The following is a 26,496-nucleotide window of genomic DNA, read 5'->3' on the forward strand; positions in this document are numbered from 1 at the left end:
AATTAGAAGATCCATAATTATAGTTAGAGATTTCATTATTTTTCTCAGTAACTAATAGAAACAAAAAATAAGAATATAGAATAACTTGATCCAATTGATATTTATAATACGTCACTTAAGAACAGCATTATAGAAGTTCCTTTATAGTACCTATGAAACAGTCAACAAAACAGACCATATTCTGGACCATAATACAGTCAAATAAATGTTAAAATGATTGAAGTCAGTCAGAGTATATTCTCTAACCACAAGATATTTTTTTTTTTAAGACTTTATTTATTTATTCATGAGAGACACAGAGAGAGAGGGGCAGAGACACAGGTAGAAGGAGAAGCAGGTTCCATGCAGGGAGCCTGACGTGGGACTGGATCCCAGGTCTTCAGGATCAGGCCCTGGGCTGAAGGTGGTGCTAAACTGCTGAGCCACCAGGGCTGTCCTCCATAAGGGATTCCAACTAAAGACCAATAAGAAAGATTTCTGGGAAGTTTTTCAAATACTTAGAAATTTATTTTATTTTATTTTTTTATTTTTTTAAATATTTGGAAATTTAAAGAACACTTCTAAATAAACCCACAGGGGGATCCCTGGGTGGCGCGGCGGTTAGGCGCCTGCCTTTGGCCCAGGGCGCGATCCTGGAGACCCAGGATCGAATCCCACATTGGGCTCCCGGTGCATGGAGCCTTCTTCTCCCTCTGCCTGTGTCTCTGCCTCTCTCTCTCTCTGTGTGACTATCATAAATAAATAAAAATTAAAAAAATAAATAAATAAATAAATAAATAAATAAATAAATAAATAAATAAATAAATAAACCCACAGGTAAAAAACAAAAAACAAAAAAACAAAAAACAAAACCCAAACCATAAAAAATCCAAGGGACATTAGGAAATATTGTGAATTGAATGAAAATATATCAAAATTTGTGGTATACAGCTAACGCAATGCTTAAAATAGAGCTCATAGTGGAAAGCCTGGCTGACTCAGTAAGTAGAACATGTGACTCTTGATCTCAGAGTCATGAGTCCCAGCCCCATGTTGGGTGTAGAGTTTACTTTAAAAAAATGGGGGGGGGGGATCCCTGGGTGGCTCAGTGCCTGCCTTTGACCCAGGGCGTGATCCTGGGGTCCCAGGATCGAGCCCCACATCGGGCTCCCTGCATAGAGCCTTCTTCTCCCTCTGCCTGTGTCTCTGCCTCTCTCTCTCAGTCTGTGTCTCTCATGAATAAATAAATAAAATCTTTAAAAAAAAAAGATTTGGATATGTCAACTATATCTCAATAAAACTGGGGAAAAAAGATTACAAAAATTCATAGCATCAAACACTTATATTTAAAAATTAAACGATCTTAAATGAATGAACTAAGTTTGTACCCTAAGAAACTAGAAAAAGAAGGGCAAATTAAATTAGTCCATGTAAAAAGAAGGAAACAATAATAATGTGGAAATTAATGAAACAGAAAATGAAACAAAAATTAATGAAACAAATAGAGAAAATTTATGAAATCAAAAGCTGAGTCTTTGAAAAGATGAATAAAATTCATAAACATCTAGATAGCCTGATCAAGAAAAAAGAAAGGAGACATAAATTATTTCTATAGCAAATGAAATTAAAGACATCAATGCAGATCCTGAACATTAAAAAGAGAATAAGCAAATATTACAAACAACTTTATGTCAATAGGTTTGTCAAATCAGATGCATTGTACAAACTCCTCGAAAGACACAAAATACCAAAGCTTATTTAGAAACAATAGAGAGGGCAGCCCAGGTGGCTCAACGGTTTAGCACCACCTTCAACCCAGGGTGTGGTCCTAGAGTTCCGGGATTGAGTCCCATGTCAGGCTTCCTGCATGGAGCCTGCTTCTCCCTCTGCCTGTGTCTCTGCCTCTCTCTCTCTCTCCCTGTTGCTCATGAATAAATAAATAAAATCTTAAAAAGAAAAAAAAAGAATCTATGGAACTCAATACCAAAAGTCAAATAATCAAATCTAAAAATAGGCAGAAGACATGAACAAGCATTTATCCAAAGAAGACATGCAGATTGCCAACAGACATATGAAAAGATGCTCTATATCACTCACCATTAGGGAGATGCAAGTAATGCAAGTAAAAAAACACAATGAGATATTACCTTACATCAATCAGAATGGCTAAAATAAAAAAAGAAACAACAAGTGCTGGCAAGGATGTGGAGAAAAAGAAACCCTAGTATACTGTTGTTGGAAATGCAAACTGGTGCTGCCACTGTGGAAAACAATATGGAGGTTCCTTTAAAAATTAAAAATAGAACTACCATATAATCCAGTAATTCCAGTATTGGGTATTTACCCAAAGAATGTGATAACACTAATTCAAAAAGATATATGCACCCTCGTGTTTATTGCAGCATTATTTACAATAGCCAAATCATGCAAGCAACCCAAATGTTCACTGATAGACAAATGGATAAAGAAGATGTGGTATATATATATATATATATATAATATATATCATATATATTATATATATATATATAATTCAGCCTAAAAAAATGAAATCTTATCACTTGCAACAGCATAGATTGAGTTAGAGAGTATAATACTAAGAGAAATAAGTCAGAGAAAGACAAATACCATACGATTTCACTCATGTGTGGGATTTATGAAAAAAAACAACCAAACAGAAAAAAAAAAAGAGACAAACCAAAAAAAAAACATATTCTTACCTATATAGAACAAACTGATGGTCACTAATGGGGACATGGGTGGGGGGATAGGCAAAATAGGTGAAAATTAAGAGTACAATTATCTTGATGAGCACCAAGGAATATATAGAATTGTTGAATCACTATGTTGTACACCTGAAACTAATATAACACTGTATGTTAACTACACTGGATTTATTTTTTATTTTTTATTTTTTAAAGATTTTATTTATTTATTCATGAGAGACACAGAGGGAGGCAGAGACACAGGCAGAGGGAGAAGCAGGCTCCATGCAGGGAGCCCGATGTGGGACTCGATCCCAGGTCTCCAGGATCACACCCTGGGCTGAAGGCAGCACTAAACTGCTGAGCCACCTGGGCTGCACCCTGGATTTATTTTTTAAAAGTTTTTATTTATTTATTTATGAGAGACACAGAAAGAGAGGCAGAGACATAGGCAGAGGGAGACGCAGGCTCCTTGGGGAGCAATGCAAGACTTAATCCCAGGACTCTGGGATCACACCCTGAGCCAAAGGCAGATGCTCAACCACTGAGCTACCCAGGCATCCCATAAAGATTTCATTTATTGTTTGATAGAGAGTGAGCAAGCACAAGGAGGGGGAGATGGAAAGGCAGATGCCCCACTATGCGGGGAGGCCAATGTAGGGCTCAATCCCAGGACCTTGGGATAATGACCTGATCGGAAGGCAGAAGCTTAGTTGACTGAGGCAGCCCAGGTGCCCCAGCTACACTGGATTTAAAAGAAAATAATCAATCAATCAATCAATCAATCAGGGCAGCCTAGGTGGCTCAGTGGTTTACCACAGCCTCCAGCCCAGGCAGGGCTTGGTCCCAGAGACCCGGGATCGAGTTCCACGTCAGGCTCCCTGCATGGAGCCTTCTTCTCCCTCTGCCTATGTCTCTGCATCTCTCTCTCTCTCCCTCTCTGTGTCTCTCATGAATAAATAAATAAAAATTTTAAAAAATCAATTAATCAATCCTTCCTGCTGAAGTGCAAGACATATTAAAAACCATTAAACACTGCTGAAGAAAATTAAACAAGACTTAAATAAAATGGAAAGATATTTCATGTTCATTGGTTGAAAGAGTTAATATTGTTAAGCCAGCAATACTTCTCAAATTGATCTACAGCTTCAGTACAACCCCAGTCAAAACTCTATTGGCCTTTTTTACAGAAATGAACAAGCTCATTCTAAAATTCATATGGAAATGCAAGGAACCCAGAATAACCAAAATGATTTTGAAATGGAAAAACAGGGGGCTCCTGGGTGGCTCAGTCTGTTGAGTATTGATTCTTGGTTTCAGCTCAGGTCATGATTCCCCAGTAGGGAGACCAAGCCCCACATTAAGTTCTCCACTAATTGGGGTATCTGCTTCCCCTCTGCCCTCCCCTCTGCCCTCCCCTCTGCTTGCCCTCTCTCTCTTCTCTCAAATAAATAAATAAATCTTAAAAAAAAAAAGAAAAAGTCAAAGTTGGAAGACAAACACTTCATGATTCCAGAACTCACTACAAAACTAACAATTAGGGATCCCTGAGTGGCTCAGAGGTTTAGCACCTGCCTTCAGCCCAGGGCATGGTCCTGGAGTCCCAGGTTCAAGTCCCACATCGGGTTCCCTGCATGGAGCCTGCTTCTCCCTCTGCCTGTGTCTCTGCCTCTCTCTCTCTCTCTCTCTCTCTCTGGGTCTCTCATAAATAAATAAATAAATAAAATCTTTTTTTTTTAAAACTAACAATTAAAGCAATGTGGTATTGACAAAGGATAGACAGGTCTATCAATGGAATAGAACTGACAGTCCAGAAATAAACTATATGATCAGTTGATTTTTTAAAAATTTTATTTATTTATTTATTTATTTATTTATTTATTTATTTATTTATTCATTCATTCATTCGAGAGAGAGAGAGAGAGAGAGGCAGAGACACAGGCAGAGGGAGAAGCAGGCTCCATGTAGAGAGCCTGACGCGGGACTTAATCCTGGGTTTCCAGGATCATGCCCTGGGCTGAAGGTGACACTAAATCGTTGAGCCACCCGGGCTGCCCAGATTAGCTGATTTTCAATAAGGTTGTCAAAACCATTCAATGAAGTAGAAATAGTCTTTACAACAAATGGTGCTGGGACAACTGGATATCCACATGCAAAATAATAAAGTTGAATTTCTATGTCACACTATATTAAAAAGTTAATTCAAACTAGATCAAAGACTTAAATGTTAAAGGTAAAATTATAAAACTCTTGGATATAAATGTGACCTTAGATTATGTAGCAGTTTCTTTTTTTAAAGTTTATTAAGAAAGATTTATTTATTTATTGTGTGAGACAGAGCAAGTGGGAGGAGGCACAGAAGGAGAGGGAGAGAGAGACTCCCAAGCAGACTCCTCACTGAGTAGGGAACCCAACATGGAGCTTGATCCCATGCCCCTTAAATCATGACCTGAGCTGACAAGAGCCAGAGGCTCAACTGACTGAGCCACCCAAGCACTCCCACGTAGTGGTTTCTTAATTATGATACTAAAAACACAAGCAACCAAGGGGGAAAAAATAAATTAGATTATTATGCATCAAAAGATACTATCAAAATAGTGAAATTAGAACCCACAGAATAGGATAAAGCATTTACAAGTCATGTATCTAGGAAAGGCCTACTATCTAGAATATAGAAAAAATACAACTCAACAATAAAAAAACAGTCCAATTTAAATTTAAAAATGGGCAAATATTTGAATAGATATTTCTCTTAAAAAAGATATAAACATGGTTAATGTCAAAATCATTAAAGAAATGGTAAGATATCACATCAATGAAAAATCACAATGAGATATCACTTCACACACACTCCTATGACTATAATAAGAAATGGGAAATAACAAGATGCCTCCTATATTTCTATTGGGAGTATAAAAGGGTGCAGCCATTTTGAAAAGCAGCCTGGCAGTTCCTCAAGAAGTTAAACAGAGTTACCATATGAACTGCCAATTCTACTCCTAGGTATATCTAACCCAAGAGAATTGAAAAGATATGTTCACATGAAACTGGTTATGAATGTTCAAAGTGGCATTATTTGTAATAACCAAAAAATGGAAACAACCCGAGCACCCATCAACTGATGAATGGATAAACAAAATGTGGTATATCCATACAATAGAATATCATCCACCAATAAAAATGAATAAAGTACTAATACATGATACACATGGATAGACCTTGAAAATATTATGCTAAGTGAAAAAAAAAAACAGACACAAAAGGCCACAGATCATGTTATTTCATTTCTATAAAATATCAAGAATAAGCTAATACACACAAACTGAAAGTAGAAGTGATTATACAGAGGATTGGGGGAAGAGAAATTGGGAAGCATGTGGTTTCGTTTTAGGATAATAAAAATGTTCTGGAATTAGATAGTGGTAATGGTTGCACATTGTTGTGAATGTAGTAAAAGCCACTGAATTATACGCTTTAAAATGGTTAAAATGGTGAGTTTTGTGTTACATGGAATTTATCTCAATATAAAAATTGTTTTAAAGTAAATTGATTAAAAAACATCTTCCCACAAAGAAAACTCCAGGTTCAGGTGGCTTCAGTAGTAAATCCTAATATTTAAGGAAGAAAGAAGTTCAATTCTACACAAACTCCTTCAGGCAATGGGAGAAAAAGGTCCACTTTCCAGTTCATATTTTAAGGCCAGTACTAACCTGATATCCAAATCAAACAAAAGATTTAATTAGAAGATTACAAGGAAAGAAATGAATCCCTAATAAACATAGACCCTTAACAAAATTTACCAAATCAAATCTAACAATAGATAGAAAGGGAAATGAGGCATGTCCAAATCACGTTTATCCCAGGAATAAAATGTTTGTTTACCATTAGAAAATTAATCAATGTAATTCCCCATACTAGCACAATTAAAAAAGAAACTACGTGATCATCTCATTAGAGTCATAAAAAATTTGACAAAATTCAAAAGCCATTCAGTAAAAAAGAAATAGAAGGGAATTCTCTTAACTTGATAAAAACATCCTTTCTTTTCTTTCCCTTTTCTTTTTTCTTTTCGGGTGGGCATGGCGGCCAACACAGCGCTTGAATTTAGCACCCTGAGATGAAGACCTGAGCTTAGATCAAGAGTCAGATGCTCAACAAATTGAGCTACCCAAGTGCCCTAATAAAGACATCTTTTAAAACACTTTAGCTAGGGGTGCCTGGGTGGTTCAGTTGGTTAAGTGTTTGACTCTTGGTTTTGGCTCAAGTCATGAATCTCATGGTCATGATTTCATGGTTATGAGATTGAGACCCACTACCTCCAATATAATGTGAAAAAAAAGTGGTGAAGCAAACATGTTTGCCATTTACCCAATCTTTGGAGAAGAGCATTCAGTCTTTCACCATTAAGTATTATGTTAGCTGAAGATTTTTAATTTTTTTCTTTTCTTTTTGTTTTTAAAAAGATGTATTTGAGAGAGAGTGCAAGTGTGAGTGAGGGAAGGGGCAGAAGGAGAAAAACCTTCAAGTAGACACTCTGCTGGGGGTGTAGCCTGACACAAGGCTCAACTCAGGGCTAGATCCTAGGACCCATGAGATCACAACCTGAGCTGAAACCAAGAGTTGGATGCTCAATTGACTGAGCCATCCAGGTGCCCCTTACTGTGAAATTTTTAAGAACACCCAATAAAATGGACAGATATACCATGTTTATGGATTGCTAGACACAATATTATTAAGATATCAACTCTCCTCAGGACACCTGGGTGGCTCAGTGGCTAAGCATCTGCCTTTGGCTCAGGTTGTGATCCTAGGGTCCTAGGATCGAGTCCCGCATCAAGCTCCCCACAGGAAGTGTACTTCTCCCTCTGCCTATGTCTCTGCCTCTCTCTGTGTCTCTCTGAATAAATAAATAAAATCTTTAAAAATATATATCAATTCTCCTCAAATTAAGCTATTTGTTCAAAGCAATCCCAATAAAAATTTCAGTTGGTTTTGTTTATTTGGAGAAATTGACAAGCTGACTCTAAAATGTACATGGAAATAGAAAGTATGTAGAATATTCAAAACAATTTTATGGAAGAAGAACAAATTTAGAGGAGTTGTAACTTGTTACTTCCCTCGGGTGGCAACAACACCAGAACTCTAGCTGGGGACCCAGGAGCCTCCCTGATGTCTACTGGAACACAGCTTGAGTCACAACATGGTACTTTATATATTCGTTCATTTATTTGTCATCTGTCTGTGTCACGATTTCTAGGGAGACAGGGATCCTCAAAGCAAGCAAGTGACCCCAGTTTTCATATTATGAGCAATCTCGCAAGCCCCCTTTCTTCCCCTTATCTCTGTGAGTATCCTGGGATTCCTGAGGAGGAAGTCAAAGTGGAGGGCCAGATGCTGAGGCACACAGGTGGTTCAGGCTCTGGGAAAATACTTGAGCAGGGGGTGATTCATAAGTCTCATCCCACACAGTGAAACTGGAGACTAGGTTGCATATTCTTTTTTCATGTAGCTCTCAGGACTGCAGTATAGGGTAGGCTATTGTCATTTCCCAGATGAGGAAGACCCAGCTCTGAGTTTAGGTAACTTCTCCAAGGTCCCATAGCTAATAGATTGCAAAGCTGATTCTCTCCTGCACCCAGTGTCTTTCCATGTTCATGCACACCTGCCAGGACACTTGGCAGGCTGAGCTTTAGAATGTGGTTTGTGGCAGTCAGGTTTTTTCAGGACATTGGGGTGGGATGGTCAAGGTGAACTCTGATAGGTGTTCCTATTAGACACCAGGAATCCTTGGATAGGAGAGGGGCGTGGGTTAGAGCCTGCTACACATGTAGGCGGCCACCTTGCCCTAGAAACACTGCTACTCTGAGGATCACATAAGAGCTGGCCAAAGGCAACAGACACAAAAGCAAATCCAGGCAAATGGAGGGAGGATCTTGTGACAAAGGGAATCATTGGCCAAAGACCTAGCTTGGAGCACCTCTGAACTCATAGGGGGGATGGCACACCTAGTAAGTCATCAAATATAAAGCACTTGGTGCTGCGGCTGACTCATAGTAGGTGCTCAATCTTTGGTTGCTGTTATTATAATAACGACTTAATTTCCTTATGCAAAAATTGAATTGGAAGCTGAATTTCCTTCTGAGCTGAGACCCAGAGAGCTCTTCAGGGTGAGGGCTATGGAAACCAGATGAAATTTGTCCCTAATGGGGGTTCTGTGGAAGCTCAGCAAATAGTTCTATCAAATTAGCAGGCCCAATGGACACAAGGGAACAGATTTCTTCCTGAGCCTGGGCCCTGCTATCCCTCGTCCCTTGGAAATCAGATTATCAGGAGGGCAGGGCCAGGGAGGAATTGAACTAACATAATTATGAGCCCTGGCTTGTCCACCTCAGCCTGGGAATAGGGCAGGGAGGAGGGGATGCAGAGGGGAGACAGAGCCTCTCTCAGAAAGCTGCAAATCCAAGAAAATAGATAGGATCAGCCTGTTCCTGCTGCAGAGCCCCATCTCCACCATCCCATCTTGGGATTAGTTGTCTCATCACCACGCTGTTCCCATGTATGTCAACAACAGAGGCTTCTGTCCTCCCTTGGAGAGCAGTGTGGTCATTCCTTTTACAACTTTGATACCATCTAGTCTTGGCTTGAATCTCTCTAATGATGGGGTTTTTGTTACCCATTAAGGCCTTCTACTCCACTATTGATTCAAAAGCAGCCAACTCTAGGCAAGACCATTGATATCTGGTCTTATATTTGTCACAAACCGGACACACAAATTTTGGTCCCAATTTTCCCATCTACAAATGAAATATGTGGTTTTGTGGTAGGCATTGTGTTCATGTTCTCAATGTCCTTCCAGCCTCTCCCACTGTGAAGCAAGTTGTGATGTTCTAGGTGAACTCTGACTTATCAAAATACATCAGCCCAGCACCATGCCGTAGGAGTTATTATGGCCATTGTGGTCCAAAGAGAGAAACTGAGACTTACAGAAGTGGCATTTTAAAGTCACACAACTGGGGCACCTGGGTGGCTCAGTCAGTTAAGGGTCTGACTTCAGCTCGGGTTGTGATTCTGGAGTCCTGGTATTGAGCCCTGCATTGGGAGCCCTGCATGCTCTGTCCTTCACTTTTCTCTCTCAAATAAATAAATAAAAATAAATAAATAAAGTCACACAACTGGGGTATCTGGCTGGCTCAGTCAGTGAAGAGTGCAACTCTTGATCTCAGGGTTGTAGGTTCAAGCCCAACATTGGGTGTAAAGATTACTTAAAAAAAAAAAAAAATTCTGGGCAGCACTGGTGGCCCAGAGGTTTAGCACTGCCTTCAGCCCGGGGTGTGATCCTGGAGACCCGGGATCGAGTCCCACATCAGGCTCCCTGCATGCAGCCTGCTTCTCCCTCTGCCTGTGTCTCTGCCTCTCTCTCTCTCTCTGTGAGTCTGTCATGAATAAATAAATAAAATCTTAAAAAAAAAAAAAAAAAAGTCACACAACTATTGCTGGCAAAGCCAGGAAGGAAAAACCTGTCTTCTTAGACTCACACTGTTGACTAATGACAAACTATGTTGGTTAACTTACGTGAAGGCCCTGAATATGTCCCTTCTAACTTCCTTTTTTTTTAAAAAAAAGATTTATTTATTTATCTATTCATGAGAGACACACAAAGAGAAGCAGAGACTTAGGCACAGGAAGAAGCAGACCTCCCCACAGGGAGCCTGACATGGGACTTGATCCCAGGATCATGCCTGAGCCAAAGGCAGATGCTCAACAGCTGAGCCACCCAGGCATCTCCCTTCTAACTTCCATTGTGAGAAAACCCTCCATTTCAGTCTGGCTGTGAGCCGCTTTAGGCAGAGGAGGAAAGCAGTGAAGCCTTGTCCTGCCCTGGAATCAGCTTCAAATCAGATGTAGGGAGCCCTTAGCCAGTGTTGGGTTTTCAGGCCAGAAGGTCAGAGGCATGTGTGCAGCACTTTAGGGCAGTGGCCCTTGGGCAGGGTTAACATAGGTGAACCTCACCCAATTCCAGTATGAAACCAGAAGCACAAAGGGGAAGGACCCAAGGACAACCATGTGAGCATATGTTCCCCCTTCTGTTTTTCCTTTTTTCTTTCTTTCTTCTTTCTTTCTTTCTTTCTTCTTTTCTTCTTGTCTTTCTTGATGGTTTGAGGTGTTTTGCGGGAGGTGATGTGGAGGATGGGCGGGTGTGAGGAGGGGTGATGAGGGTTTGAGGTGTGAGGGTTCTTTCTCTTCTTTCTTTTCTTTCTTCTTTTTCTTGTTTCTTTTTCTTTTCTTTCTTTCTTTCTGTCTTTCTTTCGTTCTTTCTTTCTTTCTTCTTCTCTTTCTCTTTCTTTCTTTCTTTCTTCTTTCTTTCTTTCTTTCTTTCTTTCTTTCTTTCTTTCTTTCTTTCTTCTTTCTTTCTTTCTTTTCTCTTTTTTTAAATATTTTATTTATTTGAGAGAGAGAGAGAGAGAGAGCTGGGGGAAGGGCAGAAGGAAAGGGACTCCCAAGAAGACTGTGAGCTAAGTGCGGGGTCTAACAGGGAGCTCCATCTCACGACCCTGAGATCATGACCTGTGCTGAAATCAAGAGTCGGGGGCTTCACGGACTGAGCCCTCCAGGTACTCCGTTTTTCTTCTTAAATATCTTTATTGAGGGGTGCCTGGCAGGCTCAGTCGGTGGTGTGTAGCTCTTGATCTCCAGGTTAGGTTCAAGCTTGATGTTGGGTGTAGAGATTACTTAAAAATAAAATCTTAGGGCTAGGGCAGCCTAGGTGGCTCAGTGGTTTAGCGCCACCTTCAGTCCAAGGCATGATCCTGGAGACCCAGGATCGAGTCCCACGTTGGGCTCCCTGCGGGGAGCCTGTTTCTCTCTCTGCCTCTCTCTCTGTCTCTCATGAGTAAATAAATAAAATCTTAAAAAAAGTAAAATCTTAAAAAAAAAACCCTTGAGAAAAAACAAACAAAAAAAACCCCTTGAGATAAAATTTACATACAATGAAACTCACCCATTTAAAGTGTACAATGACTTTTAGTATATTTACTGAGTTGTACTGTCACTACAATCTAAGTTTAGAACATTTTGATCACCCCTAGCCCTAGGTAACCTTAACTCACTTACCTTCTGTAGATTTGTCTATCCTAGATATTTCACATTAATGGAATCATACAATACATGGGGTCTTTGGTGACAGGCTTCTTTCACTTAGCATGATGTTTTCAAAAATCATCCATGTTGTACGTAGCACGCATTTGTACATCATTCCTGTTTATGGCCAAATAGTACTGAGTTTTATAGATATACCACAGTTTATTCATCCATTCACCAGTTGGTGGACATTTGGGTTATTTCCACTTTCCGGGTATTAGGCATAATTCTGCTATGAACATTCATCTACACATTTTTTAAATTTTTTTATTTATTTATGATAGTCACACAGAGAGAGAGAGAGAGAGGCAGAGACACAGGCAGAGGGAGAAGCAGGCTCCATGCACCGGGAGCCCGACATGGGATTCGATCCCGGGTCTCCAGGATGACGCCCTGGGCCAAAGGCAGGCGCCAAACCACTGCGCCACCCAGGGATCCCATCATCTACACATTTTTGTGTGGCCCTCTCTTCTCTTTGGGGGTTTATTCATCTGTTCATCTCATTTTCCTCCCTCCACAGGAATACATACTTCCAGTGTATTTAACGTGTATCTTTTGTTTTATGTGTTGATGATAAGTGTGTGTTCCTCTTGTGTGCATGCATTTTTAATTTGCACGGTATACTGTTACAGTTCTTATTCTGTTTCACTTTCTTCCCTCAGAGTTGTTTTTTTAGGATCTGTCTATGTTGCCATGAGTAGTACAATCTGATCCATTACTGCCAACTGCTGTGTGATCCTCAGGCATGGCTGCTACCACATTTTGCATACCTACTCTCACAGGGACAAGTACTTCCCTGGCACCACACATGAACTCACAGTGGACATCCTGATACAGGTGCCCTTCAAGACCTTGGTGAGAATGTCTAGGACATATGTCCAGGAATGGACTGCCAGACATAGAATACATGCATACTTACTTTGAGTAGTGCCAGCAGGGAACAAGATCGGGGACAGAAGGAGGAGACGGAATTGCTTTCATCCATTTTTCCAAGGAGAAATAAGAGCCAAGACATACATTTGCCATCCAGCCTTGCAAAACCTCAGGACACCATGTCTACTGAAGGATAGAGATAGACCTTCATTTCTCATATCTTTTTCTTTCATGTCTCAAAGTTTCTAACTCCACTTAAATGTTCTGGTCTCATAAAGCAGGGTTGTTCTTTATCCTCGTGGGTTAAAATTCTGTCAGAAAACTACTGTTCTAAAGACTTTTCTTGTGGTACAAAGATCTTTGACCCTATAAAGACATTTTCTCATTTTGTAACTGGGGAGAAGGTGCTGGCAGGGAATCAGGTCCTGAAACCCTGGCCGGCACTCAGGAGCTCCAAGGAACGGGAAGAAAAGGGAGGATCCAGGTGATCCACTGGGAATTTTCAGCTCTGATTTCAGTGACTTCCTAAAGAGAGAGATTAAAATCCTTATGGGCAAGGATGCCTGGGTGGCTCAGGGGTTGAGTGCCTCCCTCTGGCCCAGGGCGTGATCCTGGAGTCCTGGGATTGAGTCCCATATCAGGCCCCTTGCATGGAGCCTGCTTCTCCTTCTGCCTATGTCTCTGCCTCTCTCTCTGTGTGTCTCTCATGAATAAATAAAATCTTAAAAAAAAAAAATCCCCATGGACATGGAACCTGAGAAATTCCTTCCATGGGGGAAATTCCTACATTTTGGGACAAGCAATCATTCCGGCAAAGTTCAGGGTTAACAGATCACTGACAGTCTACTGAAGAGGAGTGGTTTCTTGGCAAAGTACTGACTCTGAGCTTACCTTACATGCCTGCACCCAAGGGTGCCTCTTTTTACACAGCAGATGGGCGTCATCAAAAGCCTTTTGCAACGAATCCATTTGTATGTAATGTGAATCCCTTTGTCCTCGTTTTGGTTTCCTAAGTTTGGATTTCTCCTGATTGGCTTTTCTGAAAGTAAAGGCCGTACTCCTGCTGGACAATCCCAGCAAGCCCCTAGGAGGGCCTGGTAGGCAGCTGGGAAGGGATGTAGTGGCTTTGAGTGCCACCTGCTTCCTTGGCCTGCTGCTGTTTCTTTCCCCTCGTGAGCTGTTGCCTTTCAAACTCTACCTCTGTGGGGCGGCTTTTGTGGCTGGCTCTTCTCGGAAGCATTTCAGACAAAAAGAGAACCCAGCATTTCCCAACACTGAGCTTTATCTTCAGTGTTGAGTTCTCGTAAATGCCAAGAGGGAATAGATAGGAGAAGGAGGTGACACCTTTGGAGAAGTCACCAGGACTCCCTACTTCTACTTGTCTTCAACATCGTGCTTAACACCAGCTTCATGAACATGGGGTCAATGGTCAGCAGGTCACTGGACCTGAAAGAAGACATGATTATGATGACAACAAGTAGCTGCTGCCCTTATCCAAAGCCTCCTGCACGCTGGACAGGAGCTTTACGTGTACTTTCACGAGTCCACACGATAGCATTGCAAAGCAGTCCTCAGCTCAACTTTGTTAAGTGACCTGGTCCATGTTACAAAGCAGAGTTTACTGAAGTCTTTCTGGCTTTACTTTCTACTTCCCTGGGCTACCTTGGACCCCCACTTTCTACCCCACCCGGGCCGTCATCTCTTCCTGACTCACTACTTCTGCTATTCTAAAGTGACTGGGCTCTGACTCAGAGCATGAGAGAAGGAGGTTTCTTGGCACCAGGAAGGGACATAGGGCTCAGGAGACAGTTTACAGATGGAATAAAGCTTGTTAGTTCCCTTTCTGCTGGAACTGAGGGGGAGCAACGGCTAGAGAGAAATACCCAGAAGTGGGCAGGGAGGGGCAAAAAAGGGTCTGGTCACAAAAAAGCAGGACTGATGCAGAAGCTGCTTCATGCCCTCTGACCCTGCTGCCCCTGCCCAAAGCAGGCTCCACTGTGTGCCCTGGAGGGAGGCGGATTGAACAGCAGAAGCAGCCTAGGAAACTGGGCAGCTGAGCCTCTCCTAGGCTTTGAAATCACACTGGGGACCAATAGGAAGAAAGTCACTGTGACTGTGAGGCTCAGCAGGTGTCACAGATTTGTGCTGGGCTTGTTTTCCCTCCCGTTCCCCCTTCCACCCTACCCACTAGGGCAATGACATGGGCTCCCAAGCCTGGCTGGCCATGGGGCTGGTTGCCCTATCAGGAAAGGGGAAAGGAAGAAAGACCGGGTAGAGGAATGTGCAAAGCTTCGAGGAGAGAGCCCACAGTGCACTGGGCATGATGGCAGGGAGAGAATAAAGCAGCAGAAGGGAGGGGCTCAGGTGGCTTCCTTTCTGGACCAGGAGCTCCAGCTGATGGAGCCTGCAGGAATGTGGTATATAGGTGAGAGGTAGTGCCTCCCACAATTCAGGGAGGTATTATTCATGTAGACCACACTGGAGGGCAGCCCTCAGGGATAGGCACACCACAGGCATAGGCAGAAGCATAGGAGGGGTCTTGCCCTCGAGTGCTTAGAGATCATCTTAAGAGGCTTCCCATCATTCCAGATCCTGGGCACCCTGGAGCTTGAGTACCGTCCAGGAATTGAAGAGGTCATCACTTATTGTGAAGTCAGGTGTCTCCAGCAAAGGCCTGGACTGAGAAAGATCCCCTCCCCCCACTTTATTTTTAAGAATTTACTTTTAAGTAATCTCTACACTCAACATAGGGCTTGAACCCACAACCCTGAGATCAAGAGTCACATGCTCTACCAATTGAGCCAGCCTGGCGCTCCCAGAGATCCCTTTCCTAACTGCCAAGGCCTTGTCCCTGGCCCACAGGCAACTAAGTCTGATGTCACAGAGTCTTTGATCTATCAGTAATCACAAGAGCCAATCTCAATTAAAAACAAAATCTAAATGATCTCGCTGGACACAAGCAAGATGACCATCTTGAATGAAGACAGAGCTTGGTCTCTTGGGCCTGCTACCCCAACTGCTCCAGTGTATCTCATAAATATGACTTTTTCTGAAGGAGACCCCAGAGGCACATTCACCTTGGTCTTCAGCCTTTTGAGGCTCCCATTTGTCCTCCGGGCTCCCCGCTGCCCCTGTCCAGGGTACCAATATCTGTATCAGACCAGCCAACCCTCGTCTTCCCTCCCTTCCCAGAGGAATCCAAGGATTTACTGCCTCCCCACCCCCCCACCCCCGCCCAAGTTCTTCATTTGAAACATTAACATGAGGAATGAAGAGGCAAAAGCAGTGTAGGTGTTTAGCAGGCAGGAGGTCCAAACCCCATTCCTCAGGGCTATCTCTAGCATACCTGCTGGTCTTAGGGGGAAGGAAGGTTGCTGCCTGGACCCTGAACCAGGGCAGGAGGGAGAAGTGAGTGGGTTTGCTGTAGCTGCCGACTAGACTCAATGGGCCTCACAAGCAATACCCTAGTTCAACAGGAGCCCATGCTTGGGACATCTCCATGGGTCTCTCCATAGAAGCACAAACTGGGGGAGCTGTAGGATTTGTACACAGCCTGAACAGGAGTGCATGCTTGCCTTTATGCCATCCCTTGCCCCGCAGTCAGACAGACTTGGAATGAAGCAGAGTCTCCACCAGCCTTCCCCAGGAAGGCTAAGCTTGGGAGCTCCTGTTCAGGAAGTTCCAATCCGCTGTTGAGGAACTAAATGCAAGAATTTCCTTTGGCCAGGAAAGTTTAAAACAGGAATAAAGATAAAGGGATCTGAGCTGTAAGCTGCTTCTCCCGGTTCATTTCGTAAAAGGATCTCACCAGGATCTGACAGCTAAGAAGAGCACGGTGATTTGAACCTGTCTTCCTGGGCCTGCAGCTGGACAGACACTATTTAGAACATGTTCCATCCTCTTTTGGTCCTGGAGTGCTTACAACTTGAAGGGGTCTGCTTCTATTCTTTTTTTTTTTTTTTTTTTGGTCTGCTTCTATTCTTAAGTCCCTGCATACCTCAGACCTTACCACCTCAGCTCCCACCCTCTGGTTCCTTTTATATTTCCCTCCAGTTACCCAGCAAGTTATTGCTTCTCTGTCAAAAAGTCTTCCAAGGGGTTTACTGACATATCCAGGGGTTGAAACATGAGGGTGGCCATTCAGCAATCTGTAGCTCAGGTGGGGGTGCGGTGGGGGTAGGGGGGTGGGGAGGGGTCAAGGATGCTGAATGGTGCAGGGACAGGTGACGTTAGTCTGAATCTAAGGGACCTTGTGTTGATTTTCTGGGGGTGAGGGTGGTCTGGGTTAGGCCGACCTGGTTTTTCCTTTGGACAAGGCTTTCCTCTTCTCACTGTGCCTCCTTGCCAGCCATTTTCAATCCCTGCTGGTGCTGCAGAGTATATTATAATCAGAGTTTGGAGTCACGCTGGGTGAGGGTGAGATCAAGGTAGCTCCTCTACCCAACTAAAAACCACATTAAGAGCAGCAAGACGTCAGGGGAGTCCTAGCCTCAGATGCCAGGCCAACCCATTTTCTCTCTCACATGAGGGGACTGAAATAGATGATGCAGCTAACCACCCCCCCACCTCCTTCAGGACAAGGTCAAAAGTGCTAATTTAGGCCTGAACACTTCCAGGCCCTCCCAGTCTCCCCGACCCTTGCTCTGGCTTCTCTTCTGGCAAATGTGTTCATTTTGAAAAGCTTTTTCCCCCAAGTATAATTCCACTGCCTCTTTCCACCAGCAATTCAAAACCCTCCTGTCTCATGTTTCTCTGCTTGTCCTCTCCAAGTGCCACGAGTGCGCTTAGATCCCTATTCCAGATCTGTCCTGGGGCTTTAGTGGGGTGGGGCCCAACTCTGACCCCTTTACCCCTTGGCCTCATCAGACCACTGTGGGCTTTGTTATGGCTTAGCTTCTCCTTGAATCAAATGTTACAGAATATTACACACACACACACACACACACACACACACACACACACCCCAATCCTGCATGGAAAACTCTGGTCAAAATTTTCCTTGGCACAAACACTGAGCATTTCCATGGCTTGCCACTTTCCTGATTCTCCAGGGCTGATCCAATACCAGATTGGGGAATTTTAGCTCTGAAGGCCTGAGACAAGTTTGCTGTCCCAGCTCCTGAGGTCTGGGTCATCTCCAGCACCACCATACTAAGACTACAGTTTAGTGAAATCTTCCACTCCTTCCTATCCCCTGCAGACTTACTGTCGTAAGCAAGGAGATGAGGCCCCAGTCAGCCAGGCCTGCCCCTGACTTCTGCTTTTTTTGAAAGCTCCCAGCTCACAGGCATAGCCCTTAGATAGCTGGCTTCCCAAATTGGAGGTATGTCCAAGCCTCCTAGACTCCACCTTAGGCAGGTCTATTTTAATGGGGATTATGTATTCTTTTCTTAGTTTCAGATTAATAAACAGTAAATTCTTTCTCTGAGAAACTTACTTTCTATACTCCTTGGCAGACCCCATTTAAGAAAGCCTCTACATGGTGTACACATTGTTAGCAAGAAGCAATGAGAGCAAAAAAGAGAGGATGTGTTAATTATAGCAAACATTTTAGTGCTTTCTGTAAATCTGGCACTGTTCTGAGCTATATTTATATATGCCCATTGAGTCCTCTATCAATGTGCTCAGACAGCACTCTCCCCATTTTACAGATGAGGAGCTTCAGGCTCTGAGCAGTTGTACAGCTGCCAAAGATCTTGGCTCACCAACTGTTTCTGGTAGACACTATAGGGATGTCTCAGGAATGAGAACTCCACAGGATGGGACCTAGAGAGCCCATGGAATTGAAGGAATCCAGTTTCAGAGTTGAGAGGGACCTTCATTTCACAGTTCCCAAGAGTTTGAATGACTTGCCCAAGGCTCATGCAGCTACTCTATTGAAGAACTAGTATAGAATCCACTACTTTTGCTAGTTCAATGCCATTTCCAGGCAACGCACAGGTCTCTCTTTGGAGGAAAGGAAAATAAGTTAGCCTTAAGGATTTAAGGTAGGGTCCTGGAGAAACTAGAAATGTTAGCAAACATTGACATGAAAAGAAAGTAAGGGATGGCAGTAGGGGTGGGTCCTGAATATCATCACTAATCAGTCTAGGACTAGTCAAGATGTTTGTTATCCTTTGAAAGCCTATGTAATCTCCAAAAGCCACACACTCATCTGTTTTTTGTGCATGCTTAAGTGTGCTGGTGTTCAGATCATTACACTATTTCAAGGAATTTATGCATTCTTGCAGAGAAAATTTCTCTCAAACCAATCCTGCATGTTCTGACCTCCATTTACACTCTTATTTCTTAAGATTTTTAAGTAATCGCTACACCCAACATGGGGCTCAAACTGACAACTCTGAGATCAAGAGCTGCATTCTACCAACTGAGAAAGCCAGGCGCCCCTTGACTTCCATTACAAATTAAGGATTTTACTTGGGGATTTTGGAGAATCTTGATGACCAAGTGTTTTAGAGGCCAGTCCATGGCATGTTCAGTGCTAGTTCTGTGGATCTGGAAAGCTGCTGAACTCACCTAGAGTTTCATTTCTTCCATCACAGTCTTCTCTCCTAATGTCTTCCCTAGAACCGCTAAAACATCTCTTGAGCCTGAAGATCCTGGGTTGGCATCCAGTTATCTCAGGGGTTTATTGCCTTTCTCCAGCCTTGCTGGGGGGTACTAACAAAGCCAGATGAGGGAGACTTGTAAGCTAGCATTCTGTACTTCAACTGGAATATTCCATTAGCTCATGGCTTTGGGTTCCAAAAAGGAGCTCATTTCCCAACTTCAGTAATTTGAAATACTAGCTATCTCATTTCCTTACAATGTGACAGTCTTGTCAACAAGCACTGCGGGACCCTTCTGCACAGCTCAAGTAAACTCTGTCGAGTGGAATGGAGTAACTCCTCCTGCTTGTCCCTGGCCATGTTAGTGCTGGCTCCAGGGAAGTCTCCCTTTGCCTCTGAGCCTCTGTTCTGAGATCTTATCACCTTCGCCTTAACAATGAAATGCAATTAGTGTGCAAATGGCTCAGATTTCTTTTCATTTTCTTCTGTTGCATGTGAAAAAATTCAAAATTACTTCCAAGCCACTTGAATTCATGTGCTTTCATTCCAGTATGAGCGCTCAAAGCACAAATGAGCACTTCGCCTGAAATATGCCATCTGAGAACCGAACACATCATCCAAAGCCTCTGTGGTAGGCAAGTCTGGACTCACCGAAACTTACTTCACCTTAATGCTTCAACTCTGGCCCATTGCCTTGCTTCGGTCATAAGGGGTAGATGGCCTTCCTTTAGAAGTGTCTATTTTCCTCATAAGAGTCTTGGTTGGCAAGAATTTTTCAGTTAATTGAAAGAGGCAGCTTTACAGGCAGGATAGAGAAGGGCTTTTTTCCTTTTCCTTTTATTTTTTATTTTTTTTAGGAAAGCATTTGCAAAGCATGCTTGGAACAGGGCAGAAAAAGCAACTGGATATTTGGAACCATCAAAAACTATCTTTGGGGACTATTTGTAATGTTGCCTCACTGTATCACTCCCTCAGTTCCAACTAACGAAAGGGTCAATTCTAGGGTCTCACTGTCCTGAGTTCATGTAAGCCTGGTAAAGGAGACCAGGTAGATACCTTCTCCAACCCTCAGTTTTGTTGTCTATGTGTGACCTTTGTTTCAGAGGCAGTGACTACTGGCATGGATATGGAATACCAGTTTGTCTTCAGAGTGGTTTTGAATCAAGTTTCAACTAGGCAAGAATTAAAACAGTAAAGAAATTAAGGATAGGGGGGAGGTGTCTAAGCAACCAAGTCTTCCCTGGAAGAGAAGAGGAAGCCATGAGAAGTGAATAATAGGTTTATTTGCATATACACAAGAGAAGAGCTAGTGTTGCTGGGAGTAACAAGAGGAGGGGCTTGTGAGGAGATAAGGCTTCAGCAGAGGAAGGCACCTTGACAAACAAGGGACTCCTGGCTTAGTAAATCAAGCACAGTTGCAACCTTCTTTTGCCCCAAGCCAACTACTTATTTAACTCATTTACTGCTGTCCTAGAGACACAGGAGTCACTTACAAAACCAAGCAGAAAATAAAGTGGAGAGAAACAGTTGTACCTATCTGGACCAGAAACTTCAAAGTTTATGTACAGGATGCAGGAAAAAAAAACCAAAAACCCATAAGAGGCACTTTCAAATAGTTCTTAATGTAATCAGTGCCATCTGTCCTGCTAGTAAAAATACCATCACAGAAGAATTGGGGGATCAAACGTGCCTCCAAAGTTGGGGCCTCAATTCACAAGGATTTTGGCAAAGGGACTCTAGAAGTGGTTCTTGCTAGGTTTGCAGGTCCATGATCACAAGACAGGAGATTTCTGGAAATGAGAAAGGAGTGGCTAACACAGACAAACAGTTCTCAGCCTGCTCCAGTGAGTATTTTATGGGCTTATCTCCTGGGAAGTTGAACATGGGGTGCTGGGGAGAGTCTCTTGTTGCTAAAAAATGATCTTTCTTGAACACTAAAATTGAACCAGAATGAACTTTGACTTCTCTTTGGAGTACCCAAATGGGATTAAGGCTTTTAACATGAAAAGACCGAGTTCTGCATTTGGAAACAGTAATCAAGTGGCCAGCTCCCAAGGGAACTTAACTTCTTTTTCTCTAGGAAAAGTGGATTGTCCTTAGAGAAATCAGAAAAGGGTAGCTACTGATTAAATAAAGCCAAACAAAGAGATGAGGTAGGCTGACTAGGAGGGGGAAGAGAAACAGACACTGAGTGATTATATCTGTTTTTTTGTATATAAATGATTAAAAAAGTCCAATTTAATAAATTTTGGAAAAAGCAAATGTAAAATGACTTGGGCTTATAAAACCAGAATTTACAATTATCTGTGAATAGCCAGAGACAAATCATAGAGCCATTGTGATTACAAATCCAAACTCATTCTAATAGTTACAGAATCACTCTCCCACTCCCCCCTGTGAGATTACAGTTGTCAAATCGTAAGCATCCCCACTGCTACTCACACTCCTTCATCTCTTAAGACAGCGTTTTCACACCCAAGTCACATCAACATACCAGCCACGTCTTTCCTTCCACAAAGCTTAGCCAGATGATGTCTCCTTTTGGCTTAGATCAACAACCTTCCTTTTATAAATAATCCCTCTTCCTCCAGTGCCTAAATTCATCCAAGTCTTCATCCTCCACATGGTCCCAGGCCCAGTAGGACAGGTCCTTCCCTAAAAGGAAGGCTGAGTTGGAGAGGCCACACCATTCACAAATTCAGTTCTCTCTATGCCAATGCTAGCTGCACATCAAGTGGTCTAGCACCTTTGCACACAAGAAAGTTAGTGTGTGCTTCTCTTCTCTCTTTCTCCCTCTCTTCCTTGTTTCTTGTATTTTGCCTTTTCATGACATCTATGATGATGGGATATCTGGTCACCTCTAGGTCTTCCTGTCTTGTGCAACCCTTCATTCATAACCAAGCGACTCTAACGACCACTGTGATGCTGAAAATCTCTTGGTCTTCCCCCCCTCAGTGAAATAGAGTCTCTTCTAGGAGCCAGAAGTCTTAAACCAGAGACTCCTCTCGGCCTCTTGACACCCCAACTCAACAGGAATCTGTTACTTCAAGATGGCCACCACTCTGCAAAATCTAGTCAGGACACCACAGCCTCTGCTAATTGCAAGTCTGAGGAATGATGCCAGTTCCTTCAATTTTGACCCATCATTTTGGGTTGAATTAAATGAATATAGTACCACATTCTGCTCTTCACTACACTTTTTCATTAACATACCTAGAACATCCACTTAAATAGTCTTGAGCACAAAGCTCTTGAGGGCCATCTTTTCCCCCTCCTTTCATCACATGGGGCCAAAGAGGTGCCCACTGGCCTTTAGAGGGCCTCTCAGGAACTAGCACCTAACTGGTGAAAGGGTGCCCCACAACCAGTCATATTTTATGGTCTCCATAGGCCTCCGTGCTGCAGCACGGCTCCATTTGCCATGGGCAAAATTTGTCAGGGACCTGTGTTCTCTGGAATCTGATCTTAGGTGCTAACCTCTTATTGGCATTAAAAACACTTCACTTTTAGTATGTCCACGTTAAATGCTCAATTAAGAAGTACTACTGAGAGAAAACATGGAAGATTTCTTTAAGAAAGAAACCATGCTTTCCTTCCCAGCACAGCCGATGGGCTGAAGGCCTGTTTCATTCTCCCCTTCATTCTTTCAGCACAGCACAGCCGGATTCAGCAGGCACTCACCGTTAACACCTACAGCATGTAAACAAGGTGAGATGGCAAAAGATACCGATCCATAGATCCCTTCTCATGGAGAACGGAAAGAAAAGCCTTGGAGACAATGAGCTCACACGTGCCGGTGAACACACACAAGAACAAGTCAAACGTCTCAACAAGGATTTACTTTAACAAAACGCACAGGTACGCGATGCTCAAGTCTTACTAGAAAGGAGTCACTTGGATCTTTTTTTCCCTTTCCTTACACAGCACAAGCCAACGGCCAGCTAAACATTCAGACCCATTACTGAACAGAAGGGAGCAGCATCAGACACAAAATTTCAGGCCCTGGTTTTATGTGCCTTTAATACTTTTTTTTTTTTCCTTTCCTCTGTGTTCACTAAACAGGATTAAAAATTTTTTTTGTAAAGCTACTTTTCATAGCTTTTTGTTTTCCCTTTGTATTTATCATGTTTTTAATTTCTTCTCTGAGGAGGAATTCTCTGAATCTGTATCTTCCAATTCGACTCGGTGCCTTTTGAGGCCACTATGGCCATGAACAGCCCTGCTGCTGTCTGTGTCTGGGGTGTCAGTGGGGTCCTCTCTTGTTCCAGCATTGGGGGTCTCACAGGCCATTTCAGACCCACAACAATCTTTGTGTAGGAGTGTCCCTGTCAGGGACAAGTTATCATGGTCAGTGTCTGAATGTCCTGGAGAAGAGCAGGCTACTGCCTCCAGCTCTCCAAAGTTCTGCCCATTGTTGTGGGGATGAGGGGGGCGGGGGTGTAAGCGTCCATTGTTGTGGTTGGCACAGATGGTATCGAGGCTCCTTTCCTCACTGTCATCAGACTGGGTCCTGGGACAGCTGCCAGACCCACTGCTCAGAGTGGAGCCAGATGCCTTGGGGACAGGAGGAGAGGGCGGCTCCTCGGCCCGGCTGCTTAGGGCCCTGCTCAGGGCCTTCCCATTGAGCTTCTTGGTTTCAAAAGAGTGTTCTACAGAGCCACCATTGTTAGTGTCCTGTGAGGGGTCCTCTGGTGCCTCTGCCCAAGGGTGGCTGCTGTGCTCCTGGCCTGGGCCATTGCTGGGATTTCTAGCAGAAGTCCCTTCTTTAAAAGCATCCTTGTTGCGACCTTCAGGGGGCAGGTCCTGGTTCCTCTGGGCTATAGTCATGCTGAGACAGGCTTCCTTACTAGAAGAAGGGGCTGGGTTGTCCTTGTGGCTGGTTCCCGCTCTCCCTTCATCTGCCTCCCCAGACATGAGGGAGCTCTCTCCATCTTTGTTATTTGAGTAGGAGATATAGGAATAGCGGAGCCACTTGTAAGCCTTATAAATCTTTCGCTCCACCGACTCTATGTCGGAAGTTGGAGATGCCCGGTTGGGCTGAATCTCCAGCGTGGAAGTGCTGCGCTCAGGGGAGGAGGGAGAGGAAGAGGAGAGGTCATCCACTTTGATCTGGGGGTAATCATAGTTGTCTTCTCCAATGTAGGTATTGGCGGGCTTGCTTGGGGGGGTGGGCCTCTCTTCTCGGGGGGTCTTCTGCCGACGCCGCATGGTATTCCGCTGCCGTGTGGCTGCTCGACGCTCATTCAGCTCCTCCTCATCTTCAGAGCTGCTGGAGCTGCTGGAACTGCTGGACTCATCTTCAGGGCTGGGAGATCGTGGTCGGGGGAAGAGATCTGTGTCCAGTTCAACCTCACAGGCGTTCTCTTCGGAATCAGACTCGTTGGAAAGGGCCAGGAGGCGTTTGTCCTGGTAGCGCCGCAGGGCAGACAGGCGCTGCTGGCGAGAGGCTGCATCCTCACACGTGGGCGGTGGGGGTGGTGATGCCACTGTGTTGGCCGTGGTGACCCGTAGGGGCCCCAGGTGAAAGGCGCTGTCGGCATTCTCGTCCACTGTGGGTGGAGGGGAGCGGGGCAGTGAGGCCGAAGACTCTGAGTCAGTATAGCCCGAGCGCTCGCTGACCCCCGCGTGCAGCTGGAGGATCGTGCTCTCACTGAGATCGCTGTCTGAGTCAGAGCTCCAGCCCTCAATCTCACGACGCACCAGGGAGTCAAAGAAGGCCATCATCCTGGGGTCTTCCTGCACAGACTGGTTGGCGTAGTCATGTGACAGGCCACTCCCACTGTTCAGCACGAGGCTGATGTACTCTTCGTGGGTATAGAGGCAGCGGGAATCATCCTCAATCCGACCGTCTAGGTCTCCTGTACATCCTGGCTGCTTGTATGGACTCCAGATCTGCACAGAAGGCAAAAACAAAACCAAGGAGGCCTGATTGGAAAGTACTCTAAAGCTAGTGGTGATAAAGAACACTAAGGCAGAGCTTCTCCAGATCCTTCCTGTCATTTAGCCAGGACTTGCTAACCAGCTTTAAAAATACATTCTTTACGAAACTGGATTATGTGGGTCACATAAGCAAACAGAGGCTTCTAGAGTCAGCTGTTGGAAAAAGCATTGTCTAGGACTTAGCATTAGCTTAGTGTCAAGAAATCAAAGTTTTATCTCTTGCCCCAGGATAGTCACATATTATCTCCCCTATGAGCCCTCTCCCCTTTAGCGTTCTCTGTTAGTAGCTTGGAAATTACAATAACCCCCTTCATAATTGAAGATTGGCCAATGTGTTCAAAACTCTCAAAAGACTGAAGCTGTGCACAGAGAGGTACCACTTTTCCAAAGTGAAAACAGACCCAGCAGTCAGTCTTCTGTGGTAGTTAATATTTCAGCCTATAACTCCACTTCTCCCCAACTGCAACATTTCTATTTTTAACTAATGGGAATTGCTTACTGGAGCTTGATAAGAATAGCCAACTGCCTACACTGCAGTTCCTCTTGGACATGCAGGCATCAGTTACCCAGGAAACTGGGTTCTCTTAACCAGGTTGCTGCTGGCCTGCTCCCCAACTCTCCTGTTAGCTGCAGAAATAGGCAAGACACACACCCCCAAGACCGTGGCCCCATCCCTTAACATTCCTTCACTCTATCATCAGACACATGGGCCGATAGCCAAAGGAACTTGGCAGAGCTGGGACTCAAACTCAGGTCTACGTGACTGCAAAGGCCCAACTTTGCAAGTGGAATAAGTTATGCAAAATTCAAGTTCAAGGTAATTAAGCTGTCACTGCGGTTGAGAACAATTAGCTTCACCTGACTACCAGACTGGTCCACAGAGCAGCACACAGAAGCTCAGTTACATCAGCCGGTAGCCATGGCAACTCAGATGAAATTCCAGGCGATTTTCTTGCCTGACAGGCTGGTGTCTATCTTTAGATGGCACCCAACCCAGAAAACAGGGCTCCTCATTCTCTATCCTCTATCAAGACAATGGCTTTGCTTCCCCAAAGCTATCCAAGGACACATTCACCTCCCTGTGAGCACCTTCATGAGGCCCCTTCCCTCCTATGCTCTACTTGCAACTTCTGGAAGGTAGCACCTTTTTGGAGGAGCTCTAGTTCAAAAGGGGCTGGAAAAACCTAGGTTAGCTCTCTTAATCAATTCCCAACTCAGATTCCTTTCTCCTTTGACTCTGTTTCCTACCCACAACTCCTCAGGTGTTCTTCTCTCTCCATCCTCACTACGTGACTGGGTGGGGGGGGGGGCGG

At 43.8% G+C, this 26,496-nt stretch overlaps 1 protein-coding gene and 1 long non-coding RNA gene across 4 annotated transcripts in view; one reads left to right on the forward strand and one right to left on the reverse strand.

The window, feature by feature from the left end:
- LOC119872884 overlaps positions 1 to 23,331 on the forward strand; it is a 36,589-nt gene extending 13,258 nt beyond the window's left edge. Inside the window, exon 3 of the long non-coding RNA XR_005363474.1 lies at positions 22,894 to 23,331. This is a non-coding gene — a long non-coding RNA (uncharacterized LOC119872884). The remainder of the gene's footprint in view (positions 1 to 22,893) is intronic.
- DCAF5 (DDB1 and CUL4 associated factor 5) overlaps positions 20,508 to 26,496 on the reverse strand; it is a 103,573-nt gene continuing 97,584 nt past the window's right edge. For all 3 annotated transcript variants that reach the window (XM_038545055.1, XM_038545054.1, XM_038545056.1), the window contains exon 9: positions 20,508 to 25,135. In XM_038545055.1, the coding sequence (XP_038400983.1) occupies positions 23,366 to 25,135 (1,770 nt within the window). In that variant the 3' untranslated portion in view covers positions 20,508 to 23,365. The remainder of the gene's footprint in view (positions 25,136 to 26,496) is intronic.

This window comes from Canis lupus, chromosome 8 (assembly GCF_011100685.1).
Source record: "Canis lupus familiaris isolate Mischka breed German Shepherd chromosome 8, alternate assembly UU_Cfam_GSD_1.0, whole genome shotgun sequence".
Taxonomy (NCBI): Eukaryota; Metazoa; Chordata; class Mammalia; order Carnivora; family Canidae; genus Canis; species Canis lupus.